Here is a 1099-nt window from a genome sequence, read left to right on the forward strand (position 1 = left end):
GGGGAGGCGGCGGAGGGGAGCTGTTACGGGGCCTCCTTCCGCCTGGAAGCGGTGACGGCGTCGAGGGGATTTTCTGTGGAAAGGGGGCAGCGAAGGGGGAGAGACGTGAGGAAGCGGGAGCTAAACCGAGCGCTGCCTTTCCCCGAGCAGAGCGCAGGCGTTCGCGGTCCGCCTCGCGGGAGAGGGAGAGGAGGAGAAGAGAGCGGTCCCGGTCCCGGGAGAGGGACAGGAGGAGGAGCCGTTCTCGCTCCCCGCACAGGAGACGGTCCAGGTGAGGGGCAGAAAGGCCAGCGCCGGGGTGGGGACGGGCTGGAGGGGCCCGGGTGAGGGGCGGTTCGGGCGGAACGGGGACGGCGGGAGCTCGTTAAGGCCGTAAAAACCGTCCGGGGTAACGGCGCCGGCGGGAAGCTGCAAACCCGCCTGCCTTCGCAACGTCAGGTCGCCGAGACGGCACCGATCCAGCTCCTCCTCCCCGCCGCGGCTGAAGGAAAGGCGGGACGAAGAGAAGAAGGAGATAAAGGATTCCAAAAGCAAAGAGCGTCAGATCACGGGTGAGGGGGGTGGATTTTCCCCGTTAAATACGTCCTGGGCGCCGAATTCCCCCGCTCGGGCCGGGACCGGCCCGGGAGACGCCCGGGTGCTCGTTTAAAAGGTTTTCGGCGAACCCCGAGGGCTGCGTTTGCCGAACTCTCTTCTTTTCTTGCCTCGGCAGAGGCGGATTTGCAGGGCGAGGATTTGCAGGGCAAGACGGAAGAGGAGATTGAGATGATGAAAACGATGGGCTTCGCCTCTTTCGACACGACGAAAGTGAGTGCGGATCGGCGCGGTGGAGCCCGCAGCTGCCTCCGACGGGCGCGGTGGCGGCGGCGGCGCCGTGCCCTTTTCGGGGATAACATGCCGAGTTTCGGGACCTTTTCTCTTACCCTCTTTCAGGGGAAGAAGGTGGACGGCGCCGCAAACGCGTACGCCATCAACGTGTCCCAGAAGAGGAAGTACAGGTTTGTGCTCGGACTTTGGTGGGTAGAGAGAGGATTTCTTTGACGGGAATAACGCAGCGCGGGGGGAGCTCTGTGGCCGTACACGGCAAGCAGCCCCCTCT

General features: G+C 64.6%; 1 protein-coding gene across 1 annotated transcript in view; it reads left to right on the forward strand.

The window, feature by feature from the left end:
* Nucleotides 1-83: 83 nt before the first annotated feature.
* SNRNP27 (small nuclear ribonucleoprotein U4/U6.U5 subunit 27) overlaps nt 84-1099 on the forward strand; it is a gene marked incomplete at its 5' end in the record, with an annotated part of 12630 nt that continues 11614 nt past the window's right edge. Inside the window, 4 exons of the mRNA XM_009278896.1 lie at nt 84-271; nt 439-551; nt 713-807; nt 934-1016. Coding sequence (XP_009277171.1) covers nt 84-271; nt 439-551; nt 713-807; nt 934-1016 — 479 coding nt within the window. The remainder of the gene's footprint in view (nt 272-438; nt 552-712; nt 808-933; nt 1017-1099) is intronic.

Source organism: Aptenodytes forsteri, unplaced genomic scaffold (assembly GCF_000699145.1).
Source record: "Aptenodytes forsteri isolate BGI_AS27 unplaced genomic scaffold, ASM69914v1 Scaffold571, whole genome shotgun sequence".
Classification (NCBI taxonomy): Eukaryota; Metazoa; Chordata; class Aves; order Sphenisciformes; family Spheniscidae; genus Aptenodytes; species Aptenodytes forsteri.